This window comes from Ornithorhynchus anatinus, chromosome 7 (assembly GCF_004115215.2).
Source record: "Ornithorhynchus anatinus isolate Pmale09 chromosome 7, mOrnAna1.pri.v4, whole genome shotgun sequence".
NCBI lineage: Eukaryota > Metazoa > Chordata > Mammalia > Monotremata > Ornithorhynchidae > Ornithorhynchus > Ornithorhynchus anatinus.
The window spans coordinates 39,482,444-39,508,340 of NC_041734.1; the positions used below are offsets into that span (position 1 = coordinate 39,482,444).

Genomic DNA, 25,897 nt, shown 5'->3' on the forward strand with positions numbered 1-25,897 from the left:
CTCATCCAGGAATTTCAGCAGGCAATACATATGCCATTACTTCCCCTGACTAATGTGGAGCTTTAGAGTGATAGCATGGAGATTGAGGCACATCAGGAATAGGACCTGGCTGTCCTATCTCATTCATTCATTCAATAGTATTTACTGAGCGCTTACTATGTGCAGAGCACTGTACTAAGTAGTTGGAATGTACAATTCGGCAACAGATAGAGACAATCCCTACCCATGCTCATGCTAGGAGGTGCTTTCATCCAATGGTTCCCAATCTGGGATCTCTTCTTGCCTCTCCACGACATATGGAGTCATATTTTCTCATCTCACAGTAGCAATTTGAAATGGATGGCTGTTAAAGAAATGCCTGTTCTGGGCAGCTCCTTTTAATCACCTCTGCCACCTTGAACATCCAGAACTTTCCAGCTCTTGTCCACTCTTGGGAGCGTTAAGGTGCTCTCTAGTAGCAGTGCTACTAATTTGAGGAGACTGATATGACTGGAAAATACTTGGGAACCACTAGGAAACATTTCTGGAAAAACATACAAAGAAACTAGCCAATACGAGTAAATCCTACGGATTCAATCCTCACTGTTAATGTTCCTGAGACTGACCTTCACTAATTTCACCACCATTATTAGGGCATCTGTTCCTGTCATTTAAGAGTTAGTGCATATTTTCACTCATCATGTTGATGTCTGGTATCCCAGTGACTTGATGGCTACCTGTGTCTGTGAATAATAATAACAACAATAATGATAATTATGGTATTTGTTAAGTGCTTACTAGGTGCCAAGTACTATTCTAAGCCCTGGGAGCATTTTCAAGCTCAGCCAAGCTAAAGGGCAGCATTTTTATGAAATTCTGGATGAACGAGTAAGATCTTCCTGGTTTAGAGTGACATCCCAAGGATGTTGAACTGCCTAAAACACTCTACCTCTGAACTTTTCTCAGTCAGCCAGCAGTCAGTCATTAGTATTTATTGAGTACTGTGTGCAGAGCGCTGAACTAAGCACTTGGTAGAGTGCAATACAGCAATATAACAGACACATTCTCTCTCCATAACATGCTTACAGTCTAGAGGGGAGACAGATGTTAATATATATAAATAAATTACAGATATATACAGAAGTGCTGTGGGGTTGGGAGTGGGTGGTGAATAAAGAGAGCAAGTTAGGGAGTGGGAGTGGGAGAATAGGAAAGAAGGGTTTTAACCAGGGAAGACCTACTGGAGGAGATGTGCCTTCAATAAAGCTTTGAAGATTGGGAGAGTCATTAACTTTCCTGGTAATTTTGAAAAATCAGCATCTGGTACAGGTGAAGCTCCTCTCAGTTGGTGTCATGCCGTCTGAAAAGCCACCACACCAAATGGGAAAATTAGGTCATCTAATAACAGTGTTGGAACTAGAGAAAGTCGACCAGGAAACATTAAAATTAAGCATGGAGATAATGAACAAAATGGGCTCCACAACTCTTGCCAAGAATTTCATGGTAGTTGGATTTTTCTTTAAAAGCTTTGCCTGAAAGGATTTCTAGTGTATCACCAGCTAAGAAATATACCTATATCATGAGTTTGATGTAGATTTTTATCTGTGTAATGAAGAGATTTTGATTCAAAATATAACAGTTCTTTTCAGACAGACTTGGGTAAAGGAAATGTGGCCATACTGTGTGTGGGGTCTGGGTGTATTGGAGGATTTAAGCTGCCAAGCAAAGCTAATTAAACTTTGTGCTTATAAGCAGGGAAAAGCAGCCACCCAAGCTGAAGTGTGAAATAGATAACATATTTTAGCTACAGCCTCAGCCCTTTCCTCCTTCTATAACAGCCTTTCCCTATATTGCCGGTCTCTCCTTCTCTCCTCCCGTTAGGAAATGGCTTTCTGGTACCCTGTAGGAATGGCTGGTCTGCTAAATTGTGGATTGCTGAGGCTGTGGAGACAAAGTGGCTGTGGCAGGCTCGCTGAAAGTCTGCTGTTGCAGCCAGTTAACACAAATGTGAGCTCTCTGAGGGCAGGAATCAGGTCTACCACCTCTATTTTATTGTATTTTCCCACATGCCTACTACTGTGCTCTGCACACACTATGCACTCAATAAAGCCCATTGATATACTGATTGATTATGAAGTCTTACTGGTGCTCTCCATCTGATTCTTTCTCCTCCTACCACGGGCATCTGCAAATAGGCAACAATATTTGAGGTAGCCAACTACACTACTGCTCCGACTTGAAAACTAGCCAGATTCCCATGTGAATGACCCCAACCAACTAGTTTCTTGTACTCCTTTGCTCAGGGACCAATTATTGAACCAGAACCATTACCTAGGAACTAAAGCAAATTTCCATTGTTGTCCTGAAACTCATGTAATCTCCTTTTTTACTTTCTTACTGCTTGTGAAGGATGGGCTCTAAAATTGAAAAAACAGTGAGTTCCTCCCCAGACAAGCATACCTGATCAGTATACACTTTCTTAAGTGACCCTTGGTAAGCTTTGAGGTGGAAATCACATTTCTTTAGCTTTCTTTTTTAAAAAACAATGACAAAAACAAACTTTCTCGTGCTCTCTTGGAAAGGATTGCAAGAATCAACACAGATTCCTAAATAAATCCAGATTATGCAGCCTTTGTGCCCATTTGCTGTTAATAAGATTTATATTAGAGATAAAATGGCTCTTCCTGGGAGTTTTCTGTTTAGATTTAAATTCAAGATTTTGATTTGGGAAAGCCAGTGTTTCAGCAGCCACAGTGCCAGATCTTGTTTTAGACAGTGAGGGGTTTTTTTCCCTCTCTAGAAATGCCATTTAGTAGAATAAGTAGGTACCTCCATTATCACTGAGGTGATGCAGAGAGTTACAAGGAATCCCATTTCACCTCTTTCCAATTTTCGGGAAAATGGACCAAGAAAGCGTTAAAACATTTCCCTCTAAACTAAATCTATCTTTTCCCCCTCAATGACCGTGACTAAAATGATATTAAGAAATCATTTTTCCCCACACATCACCACAGGCAGAACACAGCAAGCCCAAATCCAGAGCCATTAGAAAATAATGGCATTTCTTTAATCAATTATGTTTTTGAAATAGGATTGATTAGTAAAGGTGAGTATGCCCACTTCAAAATAGAGTAGTGTTTAAATGCGATGGCTCTTGCTGCTCAAAGTAATTTTCCCTTTGGAAAAAAACACCACTATTCTCTATCTGCAACTTCCTATTACACTGGCTGATAAAATGCACTGACCATTTGTCAGGTGTGCAGGAATACAGCAAATAAAATAATGGACTGATTCTTTGCTCATTTCAAAATAAAGTCTGGTAATCTCATCTCCTTTCTCAGATTATCAAGAAACAGATTTTCCTTGGCAGTTTTGGTATTTGGTTATTTGTTGTTTTCACTGATAGACACAATCTTTAGCTTCTCTTTCCCTCCTCCTCCTCCACTCTCTATAATTCAATCATCAATTGTTGGCATTTAGTGAACATTTACTGTGTGCAGAGCACTTTCTAAGCACTTGGGAGAGTACACTGAGAAGCAGCGTGGCTCGTGGAAAGAGCCCGGGCTTGGGAGTCAGAGGTCATGGGTTCTAATCCCGGCTCCGCTACTTGACAGCTGTGTGACTTTGGGCCAGTCACTTCACTTCTCTGTGCCTCAGTTGCCTCATCTATAAAATGGGGATTGAGACTGTGAGCCCCACATGGGACAGGGACTGTGTCCAACCCGATCTGCTTGTATCCACCCCAGCCCTTAGTACAGTGTCTGGCACATAGTTAAGTGCTTAACAAATACCATACACTATAACAGAGTTGGTAGACATGTGTCCTGCCCACTGCCAGAATCATTTCTTAAAAATACACACATTATTACCAGGGCACCTATGAAAATCACAATGACCAAACAGACTCAGGGAACAAAACCATTCAGCAGATTCCACACACTGAGCAATAAAGGATCATTTAGTCTATCATCTGTCATTGACCAATCATTTGTGATCATTTAGAGATATGAAAAGTCACACTTTCTGAGGGTCACAAAGGGGAATTTTTTGGATTGTTTTTTGAAGACATAAATGATGTTAACGCGTACTAGTGACCTTTCAGAAAACTGCGAGTTATATTGGGGACTCATAAATGAAATACATATTAGGAGAAAGGTCCTGATGCAAGTGAAAAGACAGATGTGATCTTGGGAAACACTGAATCTACCCTGACCAACCTCTCTGCTGGCACTCTCTCTTTATTATAAGTACTGTATAGTACCATTCACTGATTTTGTAGGGACAGCAAGGTCAGAAAGGGTTACTGTTTCCTACTCAGTAGGGAAGGTTTTAATGAGATGCAAATTAATTCCTAAGGGAAAAGTATGGGCTCTGAGCGATGGCACTTGTGGAAATGGATACTAGAAATATTCGTAGCAAATGTAAACATCTAATAAGCAGTCTTGACCCAACCCTTTGAGGGTTGTGGTTTCTATCTCACTTATTATCTAAAAAGATGTGGTGTTGAAAATATTTGTGAAAGAGGACTAAAAGGAGGCTAAAGAGAAGGAGTTTGCTCAAAATCAAAAGCTAGTCCCAAATCACTGGGTTGAAGATTAAATGCTTTCAGTTCAGCTGCAGGAGCCATTAGAAAGTGGAAGAACCTTTCATCTGAAAAATGTGAAAATCATTGCTTAAATCCTTATGCAGATTTCCCTATACACCGTTCCCAATCTGAAAATTATTTTAACCTTTGAACTAAAAAGAGTTTACCAGACTACATGAATGACCCAAAGATATAACCAGTCTTTTCTTTTCACCAAGTAATGATGTAGTAGAAGAGATGGCAGGTAAATTAAGCATGGAAAGACAAGAACCTTTCTTGTTCTTATAAGAATATAAGAATCTTATAAGATTCTTACTTACATTCTTACTCCTGCCCATAAGAATCTTACCTCATCTCTTTCCACAACCTCGGCTTCTCTCTCTCAAGTGGCACCTACCCAATATTTAGCCTTAAGATTAATAAAGTGACATTATGGTGTTACTCTTATTCATGGTCCTCGAAGAACCCCAAACTCCAGAATCGGTAGAGATCTCTTAACTACATGATCCACAGCAGTAGCTGGGACCCTGAGATACTTTCACAGATTTCAAAGGGACCTAAATGTGGCCACTCTGATGCTTAGATAATTAGCTCAGTGCTATAAGGGCCCTTAAAGTCTCTGGTTCATTCCCCCGCTGCCCTACCAGACCGTGGGAACAGCATCCCAAACGTGTGGGCAGTGGTGGACCAGGTGAACCGATCTCTAAGGAAGGGGGTCTCAGTCTTGCACCGTCCTACCTCAGGTGAACAAATCCTCTTATTACACAGAGGTGGAATTTGGGAACTGAGGGGAGTGGGCTTGGTCAGGGGCAGCACTCACCGAGCATCCTCAACTCCATTTCAATCACCGCCTTGGGGAGAGCGGGAAGCAGAGAACAGAATGTCCTCTGGAGAGCAGCCTGTCTACCCAGTGGTGATCCAAAAATGCCCCTTGCAGGAAAACTCCTCAAGGGTCCTGACCGGCAGCAACTGGGACATCTAGTGCTGGGCCGGGAGCTGGGTCTGTGCTGCATACCATCCTTCGAGTCTCCTTCCAGCTCAGACACCTGCTCCTGGGGACTTCCCTTATCCAGTGGAAGAGGACACGCATCTAGAGATCGTCTGTTCACTTCCTCCACTCAGGGAAAAGGATGATTGATGGTAGGGCTGGTGGAGGTGATATCTCTTTTCCGCCTTAATCTCAGCCACCCCCAGGAAAGTTCTCCTCCTTGTCCTCCCTTGTTTTGCCCCGGTAGATGAGTATCCATTCCTTCCTCACGCCTCTTAAAGGAAGGGTCATTTTATAGCCTTCCCAAATACACAATTCCATTCCCCAAGCTTTCACTTTCGGGAAATTCTGAACTCCGATAAAATATAAATCCAATTCCTCCGATTCATAATAGCGGGTCAACGTTTTATGAAAAGTCAATATTCTTATATTTTGGGGTTTTTTTTGTTTTGTTTTTATGGTATTTGCTAAGGCCTTATTATGTAGCAAATGCTGTTCTAAGCAGGGGTAGGTACGAGTTAATTAGGTTAATAATAAGTCCCTGCCAAATCATCCTCAATTCCATCTTAACCTGCTTCATCCCTCTGGCCTTCCAGTGGTGTTAGATCCAGTGCCATCTCCAAGCACCCTCTTGGACAGGCCCCTTTTTAAAGCACATGAGAGTCGGGATCCAACTTTCTCTCCTAGTGGGTAGGGGATAAGGAGTGACTAGGATGTCTTGGAATCCTTTACACTGAGAAGTCAGAGAACGACTTGCAATTCTTAATTCAGACACCCCCTAAAGTGTCACTGCCTATTAAATTGAATTTATGCCCTTAATCTGAAAAAGGCAGCCTATCCATATTATGCCATTCACTATAAGGCATCAATTATGCTGCTTGGAGAACAAGATCATCCAAAACCATGGGACCTCTCATCAGGAACTGTGCCACTTCTAGGTCAGCGATGGGAATTCCACAGACCCTCTTTTGGGGCTGAGAATTAGCCCAATTAAAGGGAGGTGTTGGAAGGCGTTCTTACTGGGATGTGGAAATGGAAACCCTCTTAATAATCTCCCTTGCCCACACCATCTGCATGACGGGCAAAAGCAGCTAGGTTTCCTCGTGTATTGGTGGGCCATAGTGCCATACACCTGGAAATAAATCCCAATTAAGGTCCCCAAAGTTTAGTACTCTTCTTCAGAGGTGTCTGCCACCCTCAGAGGAGGCCTGAACAGTCTGGGATGTTAGAGGGTCCCCACGGCACCACACCAGGTGACCTCTGGGTCTACTGAATTGCAGGGGGCCAAACCAGCCAAACCAGGAGGGAACTGGAAATTCTGAGCATGGAGAATGCTGAAGGGGATACCACAGAACTGGGAAGATGTTGCCTCCCTCACTGAGTCCTTAAATAAAGCTGCAAGTCATTGGGTATCATCTATCCGTACCCCAAAAACAATGCTATATCTGGTTTTTGGGTTTTTTTGAGATGAACCTCCTGTGCAAGAAAAAAAAAATTGCTTTACCTAAAAAAAAAAATCTATTCCAAAACATTTTATGGGTCTGGTCACATTTGTGGTTATAAAGCTAAACCATTTTTAAATGGTATCTGTTAAGCATTTACCATGTGCTAATAATAATGTCGGTATTTGCTAAGCGCTTACTTACTAATGTCGGTATTTTCTAAGCGCTAAGGTAGATACAGGGTAATCAGGTTGTCCCACGTGAGCCTCACAGTAATCCCCATTTTACAGATGAAGTCCCTGAGGCACAGAGAAGTTAAGTGACTTGCCCACAGTCACACAGCTGACAAGTGGCAGAGCCGGGAGTCGCAGTGCTAGGCACTGTACTAAGCACTGGGTGGGGTAGATACAAAATAATCAGGTTGGACATAGTCCATGTCCCACATAATCCCCACTAATCCCCATTTTACAGACGAGGTAACTGAGGCACAGAGAAGTTAAGTGACTTGACCAAGGTCACACAGCAGACAAATGGCAGAACCAGGATTAGAACCCAGGTCCTCTGACTCCCAAACCCAGGATCCTTCCATTAAGCCACACTGCTTCTCTTGAGTCTTCTAGAAAATGAATCTCTTTTGGTTTCTGTTTTCTGATGTTTGGAAGACTTTCTGCCATCCCTGCCCAACTTGGAGACTCACCAGAGACCCAGACCAGAAAATGAGCAATTACAAACAACACGGAGGTCTCTTTCCCTGCTTTGTAGTGGGTCATGGCAGACTCCTGTTTCAGATTTCCTTGACACGGGACCGAGAACTCCGTGCAGCAGTTAAGCTTACGATGGTGTTAGGCTGCACGTTTCGGAGCTACAGGCAGGATCCAGTGAGGGATTCCTGGGCCGACTCCAGATGGAAACTGTTTCCTCTTGCCTGGAATGTGGTGATAAACACAAGTGGGTGGGGGCTATTTAGGGACAGTCGCTTTTATTCTGTTGAATTCTTTAAGGGGGGAAACGGACCAGAAACTGGGGCATTCTCCCCTGGACCAGGACCAAACATAAGGGGGCTTCCACACTCCCAAGTGTGTCCCACATGGTCACTGACTCACTGTGGAGAAGAGGGAGTGTTGGGAAAACCCGACCACTTTGAAGCTGAGGGTTGGGGTTTCCATTAGCCGGAAGCAGGAAAATAGTCTAGGGACCTCACCAAATGAATAGAACTAGAAATGAGGGAGCATGGGAAGCAGCATGGCTCCGTGGAAAGAGCCCGGGCTTGGGAGTCAGAGGCCATGGGTTCGAATCCCGGCTCCGCCACTTATCAGCTGTTTGACTGTCGGTAAGTCACTTCACTTCTCTGTGCCTGAGTTACCTCATCTGTAAAATGGGGATTGAGATTGAGCATACGTCGGACAATCTGATTACCTTGTATTTACCCCAGCATTTAGAACAGCGCTTGGCACATAGTAAGCACTTAACAAATATCATCATGATAATAAAAAAAAGCACGGACCTGGGAGTCAGAAGGACAGGGGTTCTACTCCCAGCTCAACCACTTGTCTGCTGTGGGACCTTGGGAAAGTCACTTCACTTCTCTGTGCCTCAGTTACTTCATCTGTAAAATGGGGATTGAGACTGTGAGGCCCACATGGGGCAGGGACTGTGCCCAACCCGATTTTCTTGTACCCACCTCAGTGCTTAGTACAGTGCCTGGCACATAATAAGCACTTAACAAATACCACAATTATTATTATTATTATTAAGCTTTCTTCCTGTTTACAGCAATGAGAGGAAATCAGTTTCAAGACCCTCAGGGAGGCCCTCTCATGATGGTTAGAAATCAGGACAAAAGAGGATTATTAAAACTGGGAGAGAGAGTTCAATTGTTAATGCCTGGTTCAATGAATTAGCACCTCTTATAATGAGAATCAAATTTTCTCCTAATCTTGAAAATGATAACAGTGTAATGTAAGCTTTTTTTGGGGCAAGGAATGTATCTACCAACTCTATTGTGTTGTACTCTTCCAAGCCCTTAGTACAATGCTCTACACATGGTAAGTGCTCAATAACTACCATTGATTGACTGTAATATTATATAAAATAATTAAGAAGCCCTACAGATGTTTAAAAAATGACTAGCCCACACTTCTTTATTGAACTATCCTGCTCTACCCAAGGAGAAGCTAATATCCTGATATAACTGAAGTGACATTCTGTGCAATTCACCTGGCATGCAGGATTATCCTTCCTTATTGATGACTATTTTACAGGATTTAATCAGCATGTAGCTAAAGACCCTACTCAACACTGAATGTTCCAATCAACAGGAGGAAGCCCTCCTAGAGCTAATAAATAATGTAGCTATTTATCAAATACTTCTGGAATGGCTGTAGATGACAAATACCTTGACAACTATGTATTCTGCAACTGCCGTCTAACATTGAAGTCCAGAAATTCCTTAATTTTATGTACCATTCTAGCCCATAATCTGCATTACAACTGACCTACTACACGACTCCTAAATTCCTCTCAAGTTGTAAATTCAGCACTTTTGGAAGCTGCACTATTTTCAGAGTGGCTACTTTAGGTACTTAATTTGCAAATGGGCTCAAGGAGAATCTGGCTCAAATTGTGCTCATACAAATGGTAATAGAATGAACATCATTTATCAGCATTACATTTGCAAACACAATTGAAAACCTTTTAAATTAGTAGTGAGATTTCATATTAAACCAATCGTGGCGTGGTTCCTGCTCCATCTTTATTAAACTCACTCAAATAATAATGTTGGTATTTGTTAAGCGCTTACTATGTGCCGAGCACTGTTCTAAGCGCTGGGGTAGATACAGGGTGATCAGGTTGTCCCACGTGAGGCTCACAGTTAATCCCCATTTTACAGATGAGGTAACTGAGGCACAGAGAAGTTAAGTGACTTGCCCACAGTCACACAGCTGACAAGTGGCAGAGCCGGGATTCAAACTCATGACCTCTGAGTCCCAAGCCTGGGCTCTTTCCACTGAGCCACACTGCTTCTCTAGTCAACACTACTTAGAAAACAAAGGGGTGTGATCAGTGCATGCCCAACCAGAAATCTAAAAATGAGGCAATGCAACAGTAAAATAAAGTGACTACTGATTTTTATTGTACTATGCATCTCTTATGCTTATTTTTCTTAGGCTGCGGCAGCATCAGAATGCTATCTAATCTCATGACGCACAACACAAGCTCAGTTTGCCTTTCTAATGCTTCTCACACTACCTTTCCTTGTGTCAAGTCAAGTCATGCCATATCATGCCAGCGGAAGTCATCCTGTAGTGAAATAGCTTACGACCTAGAAATTAGGTAAGTGATGTTGTGGGGATGGGAGAGGAGGGATGGGAGAGGAGGAACTGGTGTCCCCTGAAGCTTTGTGGCTGCTGAGGAGTTGTTGAGGAGCAGAGGAATGGCATTGAATATAAGGAAGAGTGGTGGGGAACAATAGGGAAAAAGACACCAGCATTAACAGTCATGACCCTCTTCTCTCCCCTTTCCCTCTGCTCCTCCCCCTCTCCCGTCCCATCCTCTCAGCACTGTACTCGTCCGCTCGACTGTATATATCTTCATCACCCTATTTATTTTGTTAATGAGATGTCCATCGCCCTGATTCTATTTATTTGCCATTGTTTTAATGAGATGTTCTTCCCTTTGACTCTATTTATTGCCATTGTTCTTGTCTGCCTGTCTCCTCCGATTAGACCATAAGCCCGTCAAAGGGCAGGGACTGTCTTTGTCTGTTGCCGATCTGTACATTCCAAGCCCTTAGTACAGTGCTCTGCACATAGTAAGCGCTCAATAAATACTATTGAATGAATGAATGAATGACCTTGAGATCAAGAGCAAAAATGATAGCTGTTGTCACTACTGTGCTATTTTCATTCCCTACTCTAATCCCTGTTGTAGATAATACCTGTTTTTTGAGGAACGTATTTTAACAAATGATTTTAGAGCAAATTAAACCAATGACTCGACTTAGATTAGCATATTTTGGACACCTCATCAGGATGACTAATTCTCTGGAAGACACTAATGCTAGGAAAAGTCCTGGGAAAATGTGGAAGCGGTAGACCAGCAACTAGATGGATGGAGCCCATAACAACGATAACGGAAGAACTGTTAGAAAGGCTGAAGATTATGGCAGAGGACAAGACGTTCTGGAGATTGAATATCTATGGAGTCACTATGAATCGGAAATGACTCCATGGGACTTAATAATAATATTGTAACATAAGATATTTCTGTACTTTAAAACCCACTCCAGCTGATTAACTTGCATCTACCCCAGTGGTTAGAACAGAGCTTGGCATATAGTAAGTGCTTAAAAAATACCATAATAATTATTATTATTTTTACTGCACGCCTATTTGTTTTAAAGAGGATATACCCTTTCTAGAAACCATGCTCTTTGCTCACCAAAGAACAAGGACATCTTTGAAGGAAAGAGGAATTTTTTTTTAAAGTCATTTGCATAAAAAAACCCCACCCACCCATCAAGCCATATGAAAACGGTCAATTTTTCTTTACTTTAAAACCTACTCCAGCTGATTAACTTGTATCTACCCCAGTGCTTAGAACAGTGCTTGGCATATAGTAAGTGCTTAAAAAATACCATAATTATTATTATTTTTACTGCATGCCTATTTGTTTTAAAGAGGATGTACCCTTTCTAGAAATCATGCTCTTTGCTCACCAAAGAACAAGGACATCTTTGAAGGAAAGAGGAATTTTTTTTAAAGTCATTTGCATAAAAAACCCCACCCACCCATCAAGCCATATGAAAACGGTCAATTTTTCTTTACTTTAAAACCTACTCCAGCTGATTAACTTGTATCTACCCCAGTGCTTAGAACAGTGCTTGGCATATAGTAAGTGCTTAAAAAATACCATAATTATTATTATTTTTACTGCATGCCTATTTGTTTTAAAGAGGATGTACCCTTTCTAGAAATCATGCTCTTTGCTCACCAAAGAACAAGGACATCTTTGAAGGAAAGAGGAATTTTGTTTTTAAGTCATTTGCATAAAAAACCGCACCCACCCATCAAGCCATATGAAAACGGTCAATTTTTCTTTACTTTAAAACCTACTCCAGCTGATTAACTTGTATCTACCCCAGTGCTTAGAACAGTGCTTGGCATATAGTAAGCGCTTAAAAAATACCATAATTATTATTATTATTTTTACTGCATGCCTATTTGTTTTAAAGAGGATGTGCCTTTTCTAGAAACCATGCTCTTCGCTCAGCCAAGAAGAAAGATATCTTTGAAGGAAGGAGGAATTTTATTTTTAAGTCATTTGCATCAAAAAACCCACCCACCTATCAAGCCATATGAAAACGGTCAATTTCAAGAAAGGTGAAGATTGAGACTGACAGCATTCTTTCAAAGCCTTTTTCCGGCTCCCACCCATCTAGAAAAGCAGGCTTTGGCACTGAAGCTGGTGTGGTTTGAGTACAGTAAATAGAAGGAGAGAAAGGCAAAGGGAAATTCAAAGATTATTTCTCATCCCTCTATACATCCAGAAAGCTCCTTCAAGCAGGAAGTTCCTTTGTAGTACCTTGGTTAAATTAATTCTAGGAGGGAGAAGACAAGATATAGGTTCTCAGAGGAGAGTTAGCAAAAAAAAATCTGGTTGTTGATGCAAAATAAGTAGATAAAAAGCTCAGGGGCTATTGCTAATTGGTAAAGAAGACTGTCAAACAATAAGGGAAAAATGGTCTCTACAAAGCTGTCTTCTTAAAAGCCCCACATCAGCAAACAACCTGCCCCGAAAACACTTTCTCTACATTAGAAAATTGAATAAATCACCCAGAGAAATGTCCCAGATTAATGGAACTTTACCAGTGGCACAAGCGATACTATTTCAGGCTAGCAGACCACTTAAAAAAAAACCACATTTCAAGGAATGATTCACAATGACATTCAGAAAGTTTAGATTTTGGAAAAGAAATGAAAATGAGCATCCAAGGACCTATATTACCAAGAGGTCCTTAATAAATCCTTTACCAAGTGGAGTGAAAGTCAAGTATACAAGAATACTCTCGAAGTAGCTGGGGCTTCAAGAAGGCAAGATTATGTGGCTTCCCAAACATTGTTAAATCTGATGTCCTGGATAAGCTGGTGCATAGCAAAGATGGGCAGACTGCCCCCGTGCAAAATGACCGATAAAATCCAAAGAAAAAACCAAATGCCAATACCTGTTTCCATTGCCCCAAAATTCTGCCACTGATCCCAGTGCAAAAGAGATCTACTCTGCCCTTCAACTCAATGGGATGTGCTTGGAAGGCTCACAAATGGAAGATATTAATCTGATCATAAGTATGTTCAATTCAGCTTAGACATTTATGCATATAAGATGTGATCTGTGTCATTCAGAAAATTTTAACAAGGAAAAAGAAACCGTGCGAAAAGAAAGAACCGACCAGTTGGTCGCATTCACTATGTCCATTAACATTTTACTCTCCATATTTCAACTGGTGATTTTGAAAACAAAATCTTAAATGTCCAAAATCAGAACTTTAGTTCTCAAGTACTATTCCAGTTTCACTTCATCAACAAAGCCATACAAAATAAAGCACTTTCCTTGTACTAGATATTAGAGAACTCTCTCTAAATTTAGTCAGATTGGCTGTGTGTGATCTGACTTAATGATGTTATCCTCCTAGCCTGCTGAGGATGGGGCTAATACATTTTCAAAGCTTGTCCCATTTTCCGCAGCACCTATAGCTATGTCAGGTACTTGTCTATGCTCAGTAAATGTTCCCTGAACTGTACTGGATTGAATTGAAGATTTCAAATGATGCAAGATTTAACTTACAGAAATCAGTCAAAACAATTTACTAATGAATTAACATAATATAATCTATAAAAAATGAATTTCTCCCAAATATTACTGCTTTGGCCACTGCTCTTCCAATCTAACAGATATAATATTCGGGACATTTCACATCATTCTGGGGTCTGCGTTTGTGAGAACATTCATCTGTACCTAATAAAAAAACAGATAATGTTTTAAAGGCACATTTGAAGTGTTTCCCCTTTCCCTGCCCTTCACATTCAAACTGTCTCAAGAAGCATTCATAGAGTCAGGAACATGTCTACCAACTCTGTTATAGTGTACTCTCCCAAGCGCTTAAGCTCTGCACACTGAAAGCGCTCAATAAATATGACTGAGTTGGACTGAGCATCACTGTGATTGCAGGATGAATTCAGGAATGTGACCTTATTCATTCATTCATTCAATCCTATTTATTGAGCGTTTATTGTGTGCAGAGTACTGTACTGAGTGCTTGGGAGAGTACAACCCAATAGACACATTCCCTGCCCACAACAAGCTTACAGTCTGGGGAAGAGGGAAGACAGATATTAATATAAATAAATTACAGATATGTACATAAGTGCTGTGAGGCCTGGGGGCGGACAGGAAGAGAACAAAGGGAGCAAGTCAGGGTGATGCAGAAGGGAGTGGGAGAAGAGGAAATGGGGGGCTTAGTCAGGGAAGGCCTCATGGAGGAGATGTGCCTTCAATAAGACTTTGAAGGTGGGGAGAGTAACTGCCTGTCAGACCTCAGTCGGCCCTCTTCTCAGCTGCAAGGCAGGCTTGCAGAGGGCACCCATAACATGGCCAGAATGGTCTGTAAAGATAAAGGTGGTGTGGGATTGGCAGTGTTATAGTTCTAGGGGCATGCCAGGCTCATCACCACTGGGTATTACCCAGGGAGAGCCTGGCTTGCCATCCTAAGGCAATCGCTCCCTTTCCTCCAACACCCTTCCCTCCAGCCCTGCTTTGAGGACAAAAAAAGATGCTTGTGAAGTAACTGGCACCCAAAGACCATGGCGAATCAACAACGTTGCCAAGTTCTCCTCTCTGTTTCAGGTATCTGGCACACACATCGGGCTCCCGATTCCAACCGTGTACTTGCCCAATCCCCTTGACCAGAAATGGCAAAAACAGGCTTTTTCTGGAGCTTACTCTTTCTCAGGCTAAGAATGAAGCCCTGGAATAGAATCCTGTGGAGCATTGATCTTCTCCATTCATATCATTCATATCTCCCCTCAGCCTGATCCAGTTGTAGCTTGGTCTCAGGTGCTCGGGTCTACATTAAGGTGGATTGGGCAGGTCCTGAAGCTCCAGATAGAACCAGGCTGGGCTAGCTCTGAGCGTCCCAGAACCAGACCCTAAATCCATTGTTCAGTTCTGGAGCCAACACAGTGTTGCTGTGTTCCTAAAGGTTAGGAGACCAGAGCTCTGTGGATGAGGTTGGCCGGGCTCAGGACTAAATGCCTCTGAGTTTACTGTATTGGAGACTTAGCACAGGTTGTCTACATTCTCAACTTTGACTGCTATCATAAAATGCTCATCACCAGGAATCTTTAACTATGCTGTAAAATATTTTTTTACCACTATTAGATTTAACAGGCATTTTCATATTTAAAGCCGCCCTCTGGGTAACAGCCAAGAAAGCACAACCCTTAGATTTTTCTCTCCATAATAGCAGTTTCCCATTTCACTCAAAACTAAATCCCCTCTCACCATCTGCCAGTTTTTTGGGGGGTTTTACTTTGTTTTTGCTGGATTATGAACATCACCTGGAGGTGAGAAAGAAGCAGCATGACCCAGTGGATAGAGCACAGGCCTGAAAATAAGAAGGACCTGGGTTCTAATGCCAGGTCTGCCACATGCCTGCTGTGTGACCTTGGGCAAGTCACTTAACTTATCTGTGCCTCAGTTACCTCATCTCTTAAATGGGGATTAAGACCATTAGCTCCAAGAGGGATAGTGACTATGGCCAACTTGACTAGCTTGTATTTATCCAAGTGCCCATTACAGTACCTGGCACAGAGTAAAAGCTTAATAAATACCATAATATTATGTGTAAAGGAGTGTGTGTGAGAAAAGAAGAGAGAGAGACCTGGTGGCATGCTTACCTTTCCCTCTTGGATATAAGATTTTATCTGGACTGCCCTGGGAAATATGGGACTTCATTCAAGTCGTTACTATACCATTTCGGGCTGCCAATTCAGCAAGTAGGAATTTGAGGTTTTTAAGTAATTTGCACAGTGGTAAAATGTTTAATTGTAGTTTGGTCTGCCCTTTAAGTCAAGGCTTATTCCCTGCTAGTGACGAGACAGGTATTGAACTTCCCAAAGGCCTAAGAGGAAAGGTCCCCGAAGGCCACCACTGCCTCTAGAATCACACATTTAATTGGCTCTCATGTTCCTAGGGCTATAGGAGACAGAGCAAAGCAGAGAGGGATGTTTTTGGAAAGATTTACATTCCCTCTTCATTTACATTCACATGCTCTTTAAAATACCCAAATACTGATTGATGTAGAGAAGGAAATATGGGCATCTTAGGCCCTTCTGATAAGAGATGGCATATCAGGTTGCACTGGACCTCTCTAGTCAGGACTTAAATTGGACTGATTGTCTAGGGTTTTTCAAGTGATCCGATATTTAGGGGAGGGAGTATAACTAGAAAGCACCGGCAAGAGAGAGGAACCTGGTACTTATCATTTTATCGTTCGACCTCAGACTGAATACCATGGATTTATGGGGCCACTTCCTGACTCTTTCCTCCTTTCTAATCTGGCTGCAGTTGAAGGCCTCAGATGGGGGTGGTCAATTTAGGGGGGCTCCTAGTAGCTGCAAGTGGCATAGGTAGAATGTTTATTTGTACAAAGGAAGCTGGATTGAGAGTGATGTAAATCGTGAGTGGAAGGAGGTGGAGATGGGGGAGGAGGGTGCAGGGGAGACAATAGAGATTGGGGCAGAGGGTACCTGCGGGATACCGAAGCAGCAAAATTAAGGCCCTGGACCTGTGAGGAGAGAGAGTGAGAGAGAAAGAGAGAAAAGATAGAGCTCCTATGCACGGGCCTGCAGGGGCATGAGCTCTTGGAATTTATGGAAATATACACGATTTCCTATGTCCCATGATGCAAAAAATGTGCTGCCTATTTTGTGTAATCTTGTTGGGTAATGCTTCCCCAGACTGTGCTATTATAGTACACTATATACAATGCAAGTAAAGGTAAACACTCTTGTTTCCACAGGGAAAAACACTGGGTTGAAGAAATGCAAGGAAATGGAGGTGAAAAAGAAAAAAGTCTGGATCATGAGATTCCATTCTGGCAGATTTTTTCAGACACAACCTCAAGTCACACAAGAGGGTAAGTTCACACCACATGATATAAATTAACGAGTTTAAGTCTAGAGGAATGGGGTTTGATTTTTGACGTTAAAAAAATAGAGATGGCTTATTCCACTCAAAAAAAGTGAAAAGGAAATAAATGAGTCAATTCCACAAAGTTTTTGAAAAAGCTTTTGTGTAAGAACCTAAGCTTCTTCACAGAAAACTCGAAGAGTGAACGGGGAAATGAAATGAGGGTTTGCATTTCAAATTCAACCAGGGAAACCAGTGAGAGGAACAGAGAGAGACGAAAGTCAGAGCTCATTGATAGCAGAGCTGCACAGACATTTATTGAATACAAACAACGGCAAACACAGCAGGCTCACAAAGATTTGAGCTTCCTGAGCTTTGTTCAAATGTTTTATAGGGGCTACTGTCTTGAGAAAAGTCCTAGCCATACCTACAAATTATGATTCCAATGCACTCAATTTTCCCCCACACCCATTAAATCATTTCTCCATTAAAAAATGTGTCTCCTCTTCTCCAACTTCTCTGAATATTACCATAGCTTGGCTTGACCCTGCCCTACTGGGGAAACCATTTCTGGTGTAGGCACCAATGGCCATTTGAATTCCACCATTGGGTCCTGCTTCCGAAACAACGGGAAAAGCCACGCTATTGTCAGAGAACGTGGATACAAGGTCTAAGAGGTGAGTCAAGACAAGCAAACTTGAAAAAAAAAATAGTAAGCCAGATGGAGTCATTGTGAGAAAAGAGGTATTTCAAAGCAAACACGGTTCTAGATGGTCTATTGGATAATACACTCCAGGAAGAGCTGTTAAAATGTCAAATCAATTAGATTGCTAAGCTAAGCTGACACTAAACGGACACATTTTCTTTTGAAATTTCACCACTGGAAATCCCCCCCGGATGTATCGAAAATAACACCGAACGCCAAAACCGTGGACAGATCTGGAGCATAAATCAAGAGTCCAGGAACAATTTCAGGAACACAGGCTGGGAATTGATAAAGAATCATTTTTGTGTATAGTGTGTGTGTGTGTGTGTATATATATATATATAATATATATTTTGTTCTTGTTGTTAGTAAAGAAAAAACTATATATTGAGAGAAAAGGAAGACAGTAAATATACAGATTGTACAAGCTGGGTGGAGTGCCATTGGCTGGAGAGGGTCAGGTGATGCAGAATGAAGGATGATGGGTAGGAATTAGAGTGCCCCCATTCCAGTGACCTCAGACGTCAGCCTAGAACAAAAGTAAAAAGAAAGGGACAAGGAAAGAGAAAAACAATAAAATGCTTAATTAAATAGGTATAGAAATGAAAAAACCTACAGCCTGTTCGGCATACTGAAAAGACTTTCATTTTTCTCCTGCTCTACTGTATAATTTTCTAGTGATTTATCAATCTAGAACTTTCCTGCTACTGGCCAGGGAAAAGAGAAGATGTTGAGGATAGGACAACAGGGATTTTACTAAACTTTGGGACATCTCTTTTTCTGTAACAAGTGAAGTTAGAATTTCAGGAACAACAAGAGCAGCTCAATAGCAATAATCTTACAGGGGAAAATAGGAAGGAAAAATGCAATCTAAGAAAAGCTCTAAGAAGGCAACCAAGCTCTATTTTTTTACCACCTGTTACTGGGAAGTGTTACAGATTTGAGTAAAAGCTCATAAAGGGTCTAAATGATGTGACAGTGGAAAGAGCCTGGACTTGGGAGTCAGAAGTCATGGGTTCTAATCTCGGATCCGCTGCTTGTCAGGTGTGTGACTTTAGGCAAGTCACAACTTCTCTGTGCCTCAGTTACTTCATCTGGAAAATGGGGCTTAAGACTGTGAGCCCCACGTGGGACAACCTGATTATCTTGTATCTACCCCAGCGCTTAGAACAGTCCTTGGCACAGCACTTAACAAATACCACCATTATTATTATTATTATTATTTAGGTGGCTTCCCAGACTGGAATAGTAAAGAGTGGCTAAAAGTCAGGACTGAGGTGCATTTTACAAGATGTCCCAGAATGAAAGGTCAGAAGCCCCTTCCAGGAGGTCTCACAAAAGGAAAACACACAGCACAAGCTCAAAACAGGCTGGAGGAAGCCACTGCCGGGATAATTTTTCTAGTATTCTGAGGCAAAATGGAGACTCCGAGAACTTTAAAGCTGGAGTTTTCTGAGAAAGGTTCAATTGATGGGCTGAGTGTTGAAAGAAGGTCAATCAGCTGCGATTCACCCTTGCACAGGCTTGTAAAAGAAAACTGAGTCAAATCAGAATAATTGGGAAGTCTGTCATTTTGTGAAGAGCACCATGTCAGTGCATATCCCAAGATCTGCCATTCTGATACAGAAAACACTCCCAGTAGATGCTGAGCTTGATTCTGTCTCTTGTGTGCTTTGTATCTATCTACAGTTTTCAGCAGCGTGGGAGATGTCTCCCCACCACAGCGTCGACCCCTGAACTCTGTGGAAAGGGGGTGTTGCTGTGGGAGAGTATAATCACCTTCGGCCTGAATTCTCTGCTGGGCAGGGGTGAGGATGAGGAAGGTGGCTTTTGGTTCACCTTTTTCATTGTTACCAAGGTTTTCTCATGCCTATTGGATCAGGATCTGTTTTGCTGGGGAAATGCAGTGACAGGTAGTTGCCAGCTGACCTTCTGGCTGTAGCTGATTGTAATTCTGTCTGCAGGGGACAATCTTGAAAGGAAGAAGGATAGGGGGACAGGAAGGGCATAGCGTGCATGGAGGATGCATTGTAGTTGCAAGGAATTCAAGCTGATGAAGTGGCCAAAGTGAATTCATAAAGGCTTTTGGCATAAGAAAATAGCACCTCAGTGCAATGAAGAAATATGGTTTGCAGAGTTGTTAGAGGAGGATGCCTCTTCACTGACCAACAACCTGAAGCCTCGCCTGACCTTGGGCAAAAGATATTTGCTTTGTGCCTAGAGAGCCACATTTCTAAGTGGACCACTGACTTGCCATCAAATCAGGTTAAACAGCCCTTTTAGAACTATTGTGGGAATTAATTAACTCATGCCTGATTGGGGCTTTGAAATTTTCAGGGAATTGATAGCGGCCCTCACAGCTTTATGGACACCAGATTCCCTATGTTTCCAAGATGGCAGCTCACCTGCTAGGAAGGTTATCTGGGCAGGACTGGGGAATGGGCAGGATGATGGGTTCAGAGGACTACTGTTACTAATCCCAAGTATTTAGGAGGCTATGTACTCACGCCGGCCTGGGATGAAGGATGAGTAGCTTGGGTTAGGGTGACTGACCTCTTTGGGGACATATCACTTTGGCTTCCTCCTTTCCAAAATGAAGCCCACTGAATTGTTTCCTGAGACCTAGGTGCTCCATTTGCAAGTACTGTTTTCAGGTGGCTTTGCTGAGAGAAAACACCATTGGAGTGGTATAGAGTAGATGATGGGAGTGGGAAGGAGCATTAAGATGGGGAATTCCCATTCTACATTTGTCTCTAGTGCCTTGCTGTCATGTCAAACAAAAGTAATCCTGCATTATGCTCTTTCTTCAGAAACAAAAAAAAAACCACTCTGATCTATCCAAAATGCTTCTTGGGGTCTGAAGTCAACGGTACTTCTCTGGAACCCCCTTCCACAGTGACTAGCCTGTATTAAGTTTCCTCTTTGGCATTTTGACATGCTGGGTAAATGCTGTTTTGACTCTGAATCGAGTCACTGTAGGAGTTAAGTAATGTCAACTACCAAGCTCCCTGCAGACTCTGCTCATAAAAGACATTTTTGCACCTCCAGAAGCTCTTGTGAATAAACTATAACTGACAGTGGATGGGTTTTGCACATTCTGGGCTCTAGATGGAATTGTATCATTGGGGAGGGAACCTGATGCCTACAAAGGCAAACACAAAACACTAGGAAAGATTAAGATTACAATAATGACCATGGAGCCTCTCAAGTAGACTGGGCTTGAAATGTATACAACAGAGCAACACACTTCCAAGAACCTACCCTCAAACATTAAGGCTGCATGGCAGCCTGAACTGAAGACCCCTGTAGAGCAGGGTGACGTAAAAGGAATTGCAAGATTTGGAAGTAGAGTCGGATGGCCTCGACAGGTGAATAAAGAACTGTCAAGTTGTCAAGTATCTCAAATCCACGGGCTAACCTTCAGCTGGTCTCACATCAGCAGAAATGTTACGGAGAAGAGGCCTGAGGCTGATCCATTCTTTCACCTGCTTGTGCCTTCATCAAACTACAGATTTCAAGGTGTCCTCCCTTTCCCCTAGATTCAAGGAACTGTCTGATAGTCTCTCTTCCTGAGTCGTGTAACTGGCTGACTGAATTTCCTAGTATATGACTGAGGACAGGTCGTGAAGACTAGGGAAGGCAGGGGGCAATTCTGGAAGCCTTGATTAGCACAGCTCACCTGGCGTTGATGAGGTACTGGGCAAGGCTGATGTTAGCTGGGGTTCCTGTGATGGTAATTTGACGTTCCGAAGACCCTTCTGTGGCATTGGCGATTTTGATCTGCGCTCCAGACATCTGTCGAATTTCATTGATTTTGGTCCCTTGGCGTCCGATTATGCAGCCTATTAGCTAGAAAAAAGGACGGAGGGAATTTCTTAGAGAAGAGCCTCAGACAGTCCCTTGTAGTATGAAATGAGGATCATACTATCCTGCCTGACAACCCTGCCGGCTTCTTTCCAATGTGTCTGTGACTTCAGTGCTTATGAAAGGAGGAAAGGGTGGCTTGAACCCTACACAATTAGGCACAGTACAAGGTCATCCCACCTTGTCCTGCCAGGGAACTTGAATCCTAGGTAGCCCTCCCAACTGTTACAGTTTCAGGGCTTGGCATTTGTGCCGCAGTCCATGAGCAAAACCCTTCGCCTTTCCAGTCAGGGATTCCTTTGATTAGAAGCCTTGAAGGCTGAGAATTCAGACCAACGGTGTGGCCGTTGTGCTAACGTGGTTTATGGAGACATGAGAAAAAATCATCAAACCTCATTTGCATTTGGGAATCAGACCAGGATTGACCAAAGGCCTTCAAAGCTAAATGTCCCATGCGTTAAGGCCCCATCTTTGTTTCTTTAGAGATCCTTTCTGACTGTTCTGAGTACAGCTAATGCAAATCAATGGATTTCAAATCTTCTCCATTTTTGTTTCACAGTTTCTGGAAACAACCAGGTATTTCCTTTGCCATCTCTTTTTCCTTCACTGCCTTCCCCTCCGGGTTTGGTTTCAATTCCTGTTCACGGAAAGGATATGCTGTTGTGGAAAGATGCTCAAAACTGCTATTGATTTGTCCTGCCTCCCCAGCCATGGGCTTGTCTCCGCGCAATGAATCAACTTGGAATAATGGGCTGTTTCCAAAGGGACCAGCAGGAAGAGCTGTTATCCGGGGCAGCCACATACTGCAACCGGAGGAGGATGTATGTCATCAGAGGAAGAGGATGGAGTGACAGAGCACTCAATGAAAGGTGCCTCTTGAACAGCACTGGAGACTTAAGTTGTCTATTTCTAGAGATGTGACCTTGTGACAGGAGTTTCACTCCTTTACTGTCCCCTCAGGCTTTGACCTGAGGAGGAGAGAAGATCTCTATATTTGTTGATCTGTTTTTAAGTTTTTGATCAAACTGCCATAAAGTGGAGGGGGCGGTCCCTACCAAACAGCTGGCAGGCACCTGCCAATGACTAGCAAACTGGATGCAGACCTTGAAAAATGTATTTCCCACCAACCTTTGATGCACTGAAGAATATCATCAAAAGAACAAAGAAGAATGAAGAACAGCAGGAAAAAGATATTGTAAAGTGAAAGGTAAGATGTGCAAAACCACCCTACTAAGGTACAGAGAAACAAGAGACAAATCCCCTAATTTCACGTTACTCAAGCTCTGTGAAGGCTCTGGAAGAAAGGAAGTTGAGTTTAGCTTTGGCCACTGACTTCTGGACCTCACTTTCTCCTCCCATAAAGTGGTGATTTAAAAAAAAAAGTGGCTTAGCTCAGGGGGATGTAGTGATTATTAAAGGAACTAGAACCGGTAACGAATTATCAGAAGCTTAGATGAAAGTCAGTAGAGGAACTCAGAATATCAAAAATAGCTTTGAATGATGACAAATGCTTATGCAAAGGAAAACTGCGTAACCAAAGAGGGACAGATGAAGATAGGGATTAGATGTAATGTTTGAGGTTGCGAATGAGAAAGGATAACGATGAGTACAATCACACAGGCGGAGGTAGCACTATTCTAAGGCAGAATGGCGAAAAGAAGAATAGAACTGTTTGGAAATGTGATGGATGCCATTTGCTTCAGCCTTTCCTGGAATTTCTGAAGGGGAACTCGAGCATTCCTCAATCTCTGCCATATTGAGCAAACTAAGTGCCACCTTTACAGACACACAGCTCAGCTTGACACTTAAGTCTTTCAGCTTCCTTGTGTTCTCTATGCCATCACTCACAGACACTGTTTCTGAATAATTCCTCATCCAATATTTAGAGGTTGCTTCTCTGTAATTAGGCCGGTGAGAACTGAATTTAATTGACATTTACTGAATCTATTTGTTGATTCAATTTAATGAATAATTATTGAGCAGTCCCAGCATACAAGGTACTGAAGTGAATGCCATTTCCATTTTCTTTCTCCTTCCACACACACAATCCCTTGAAATTTATTTTCTCTCCTTCAAGCCCGTGTTTTGTTTTCTTATTCATTTTTTTTTTTTTTTGGAGTCTCACTTTACGGTTTGGTAGTTCATTCTTTCAGTACTTTTTCAAGTATTTCCTTCTCTTCTTTTTAATCTCAAAGCCTGTCTTTTAGCTGTTCCAAAGGCTTTTTTCATGCTTTTCGGAGACATCATTTCTCATTCATATTCTTTCTCGCTCTCTTTTTCTCCCTCTCCCTCTCTCACTCCTTCTCTCTCCCTCTTCCTCTTAATTTTTTCAGGTTGTCTTGTCCTCTTGATAGCTCCTCTTTAGGACTGTATCTTCCTCCTCCAACCTGTTGGCGAAGGCGGGTTTACTTCCCAAACACTGGCATACTTTCACCCATTTAACCTATGGCCCAAACTAGAGACATCTCTAGGGACATCTCTGATACCTCCTCTGATGCAAGCTCTTCCTCAGCTTCCTTTTCCTGTCTCCAGAATATTGCTGAGTGGAATTAATGTCCCCTTCAGATCCTTACCCAAGTTTTAAAGTTTTTCCCAACTAAATACTACCGCTTCTCCAACATCCTCGAAGATGTTAACAGAAAATTGGGCAAAAGATAAAACAAGAAAAAGCCTACTTACCAGAATTGGTCCCTTGTTCACCTCCTTCCGGCCATGATCGTTCTTGAGCATCCATATCCCATCAGAAGATGAGATGATATACAATACATTCACCACATGATAATACTGTTTACGTGTACATGCCTCCTTCAAAATCTCCATGACTCAGTATGAGGTTCAATCCGCTGAGATTTGCTAAGCCTAGTGCGAGTCCATAAGATTCTAACATCTAAGCTATGACAATAAGCACTTCTTGCCAGGCATTTCTTAACCAAGATTTTAAAGCTCTTAAAATGCCCAAGGAGCTAATTGTCACTATACACTAAGACTCCATTTCCAAAGAACTAAGCGTGAGCATTTGGTAATAGGGACCTTCATTTTCTGTTTACCAGGGATGATTTTTCCGATGTTGGATCTTCTACTCATTCATGTTGCTGCTCAAATATTGAACATCAAGAAAAGCTATGTGTGATGGGAAGTAAGAAAAACTTTCAATAACGGTAAATGGAAAAATTGCCATTAGAAAATGAAGAAAAACTAAAGACATGATTTGATTTTCTTAAGTAAAATAGGATGGCAGCCATTCTGAAAGAATTCTGGCTTTGTCATGCACTCAACAGCAGCTGTACACCCTTTGTCCTGGACTTCATCACCGGTTGTTCAAGGAAGCAGATTCCTGACCTAAGTCACAAATTGTCACCATAATTAAGGGAGTTGGATCGTGTCTACCTATTCCACTATACTCTCTCAAGTGCTAGTACAATGCTGTTCACACAGAAAGTACTCAGTAAATATTACTGATTGATTTTAGTTTGGTGAATTGCTAGACTGATGTGAACGGCAGTTATGACTAAACTTGAATGGGGTTCCTCTAGAAATCATCATAAAGAGATACAGGCGAGGAGAGAGGTGTGATAGAAAAAAACAAAACACACATTTTCCATTTTCATTTCTAAATCCTCACAATGGCAGAAGTATCAGAATATTGCAGTCTGCTAAGGGGAAGTAAGCAGATTCCACTGTTAATCCCACTGCTCTGACTGAAGCAGCAGCCACATGTTAAAGCAGTGACATCCACGGAATGCTACCAAAGAACAGGTCTCCGGAAAGGATTCAAAATGTGAACCAGAAAGACAAGAAAAATATCTGCTGCTGAAGGGGACCGTTTCCTCAATTAGGACCAGGATTCCAAGAAAGACAAGAAGATTTCAGCAAGAGGTGCCTGGCCTGGCTTACTGCTGGGAGAACTTCCAACATTTTGGTGGCCTAAAAGTGACAGTGAAAACCAGACTATGATTCAGAACTCAGAAGAATCTACCTTATGACATGATGATTTAGACTGAGACGTCTCAGGCTCATGGGCTCATTTTGGTTTTCATGTATACTCTTGAAAAGTAAGGCTTTTTTTTCAGACAGCAGGGTTTTCACACCATCCAAGGAAGGAAAGTCTGAAAGCTTAAGTTTGCTCCTGTTTTGGGCACTGAAAC

General features: G+C 42.1%; 1 protein-coding gene across 20 annotated transcripts in view; it reads right to left on the reverse strand.

The window, feature by feature from the left end:
- The window catches only part of PCBP3 (poly(rC) binding protein 3), a 342,071-nt gene that overhangs the window by 28,394 nt on the left and 287,780 nt on the right, over nt 1–25,897 (reverse strand). For 14 of the 20 annotated variants that reach the window (XM_029068512.2, XM_029068513.2, XM_029068533.2 and 11 more), the window contains one exon: nt 21,568–21,737. The exons of 1 other annotated variant lie outside the window; for it this stretch is intronic. In XM_029068512.2, coding sequence (XP_028924345.1) covers nt 21,568–21,737 — 170 coding nt within the window. Of the gene's footprint in view, nt 1–17,470; nt 18,418–21,567; nt 21,738–25,897 lie in introns of those variants that run through there. 5 more of the 20 variants (XM_029068524.2, XM_029068536.2, XM_029068530.2 and 2 more) reach the window with 1 other exon arrangement.